Source organism: Alosa pseudoharengus, unplaced genomic scaffold, assembly GCF_046254945.1.
Source record: "Alosa pseudoharengus isolate Yale_2024_CS ecotype anadromous, Long Island Sound unplaced genomic scaffold, YU_APseudo_1.1 YU_APseudo_1.1_scf_21, whole genome shotgun sequence".
NCBI classification, from domain to species: domain Eukaryota; kingdom Metazoa; phylum Chordata; class Actinopteri; order Clupeiformes; family Clupeidae; genus Alosa; species Alosa pseudoharengus.
The window spans coordinates 18,498,284-18,500,783 of NW_027468674.1; the positions used below are offsets into that span (position 1 = coordinate 18,498,284).

The 2,500-nt window shown below is 45.8% G+C and overlaps 1 protein-coding gene across 1 annotated transcript in view; it reads left to right on the forward strand.

Moving 5' to 3' along the window:
- The window catches only part of ttyh2 (tweety family member 2), a 92,634-nt gene that overhangs the window by 45,679 nt on the left and 44,455 nt on the right, over positions 1 to 2,500 (forward strand). Inside the window, exon 3 of the mRNA XM_076298052.1 lies at positions 1,289 to 1,400. Coding sequence (XP_076154167.1) covers positions 1,289 to 1,400 — 112 coding nt within the window. The remainder of the gene's footprint in view (positions 1 to 1,288; positions 1,401 to 2,500) is intronic.

The following is a 2,500-nucleotide window of genomic DNA, read 5'->3' on the forward strand; positions in this document are numbered from 1 at the left end:
AACAAAACTGGTACCCTACTGATTCTGAAATCAGTGATTCTAACTGATGGTTTTAACTGCGATTCGGATTAGGCTACATCTGATTTTTAAAAGGCGGAACATTTTCACCGCAAAATGTGCACTGTATCATTTAGCCACTCTGCGTCTTTTTATGTTCGCGTCCACATGAAATCCATTCCACTCACGTTATCAGGAGAACGCCATAGCCAACGCCGTAGCAAGTTTTATTTTGAACACTTACTTTCGTCTCACTCATTGGATCCAAATAACAGAAATAGCAAACTCCATATAAGCACATAGCCAATTTAATATGAAAAAGTGAACGGGACACATTTTGAAACTATTTCAGCTCTTTTGTAGGCCTATCAGTGCTTTCTGAACATATTGAACACACTTTTAAAAACACCGTGATAATACCGAAAACCGTGATAATTTTGGTCTCTATAACCGTGAGGTATGCCTATGTTCGAGAGAGAGTGTGTGTGTGTGTGTGTGTGTGTGTGTGTGTGTGTGTGTGTGTGTGTGTGTGTGTGTGTGTGTGTGTGTGTGAGAGAGAAAGTGTGTGTGTGTGTGTGCGTGTGAGAGAGATTGTGTGTGTGCGGTGTGTGCGTGTGAGAGAGATTGTGTGTGTGCGGTGTGTGCGTGTGTGTGTGTGTGTGTGTGTGTGAGAGAGAGAGAGAGAGTGTGTGTGTGTGTGTGTGTGTGTGTGTGTGTGTGTGTGTGTGTGTATACGTGCGTGCTCACGTTGTCTGTATTGCTGCTTATTAGCCATGTGTTATCCAGGTGGCTGTGCTGCATGGCTGTCATTCTGTTGTGGTCCTCTCTAATGTGTTGCTATGAGACTGGTAACTTATGGATGGAAAATGACCATTTGACCATGACCTTTAACCTCTTGTACGGACAGCCTTTTCTTGTTCCCTTGTGATCGCACCTTGCATTTCATCTAATCATTTAGCGGATGATTTCCAGATGTTTTATTATTGACTAACGTTACAGATTTTTTCATCAGTGTAAGCTTGCTTGGTATCAGACGGTAGCTCATGACCTTTGTGTGGTTAGCACTCTGATCTGCCAGTTGACCTGTCCCACAGGAACGCTGACCTTAAATAAACTATCTGGAGCAAATAAAAATACTCTTTTACTGTCAGAGAAATCTGCCGATTATCAGAGAAAACCCTGTGGTGGAAATATGGTGAGAGTGATGGTGGTGGTGGTGGTGATGGTGGTGGTGTGTTAAGACTCCATGAGTCCAAGCTGACCTCTGTTTCTTCTTTGTCCTTGCCTGCAGTGCCGCCGTGGGAGTGGGTTTCTATGGCAACAGCGAGACCAACGATGGAGTGTACCAGCTGACCTACTCGCTGTACAACGCCAACCACACGCTGGGTGGAGTTGACAACCTGGTAGGTGTTTTGCGACGGGTGTGTACGCCATTACCTGCCTCTTAGTGCAGGACACTCCCCTTGACTAAGTGTCCTGAGAGTGTGTCTCAGAGACCACCATTATGACTAAGAAATCAATCTGAGGGCCACCGCTGAATAGCAAATAGTCATCATCACCACAGTGAAAATACATTAGAAATGCAGCCATGGCTTTGCAGGCCTCTTGTTCCCTTGCCTTAAAACAACACTGCCAGACCTAATTGTGTTCCAATTCAATGTAAGGCATTCACACACACACAGACTGAGTGGACATGAGGATTTACGGTTCAGCTGTCAGCTGCGTGTCTGGACAACTGGTCTTGCTAATTAGTCCATCCTCCCGGCTAAGGAACCGTGCTAATTAGTGTCTCTAGTTTAATGACCTATGATTCAGGGGGCGATGTGCCCTCTCTGAACCTAGAGCATTTCCTGCTGACATTTGTAGCATTAGCTGCCTAAAAAAATGCTTTGCATGGGTTTGATTTGTGAGCATTCACAACTCCCTGTCACTATAGATAAAGCCATCTGTTAAATCTCACTCACTGTACTGTACTGATTTACTAGCCTCTGTCTGAGTTATTGGAACATTATAAGGCCATATATAATTCGTCCCAATTATGCTTCATGCTGGCCCATTCTTTTGTGAAGCCCTTATTGTCTGGTCTCGGATGCGGTCAGTCTAACGTCTCGCTTGATAAGTGGCTTCTGTCAGTGTCTGTTTTGGTTGACCCTCCTTGTGGAGTTGACCGGGTCACATGATGTCGTCCTTAGGACGGAGAGAGAGAGCCGCTCTTGTCACATTGTGTCAAGCTGCTCTTTGTCCCCTCGCTGTCCAGTCCAACTCCCAGACAGATGGCGCAGTGTGAGTCCCGCTCTCTCCTGATTGGCTGTCGCAAAACATCTCTGGCGTGCTGCCCTGCTGTAATGATGGGCAATTCCACTGACCACAGATCAATGTCGCGTGGATGGCTGTTGATGGCGTGACACTCGATGGAACATCAAGAGGGGAAACTCCAAGTGCAGAGTGTGTTCAGTTCAATTGAGCCACATCGGGAAGTGTCAACTGTGTGTAACAGAGTTTA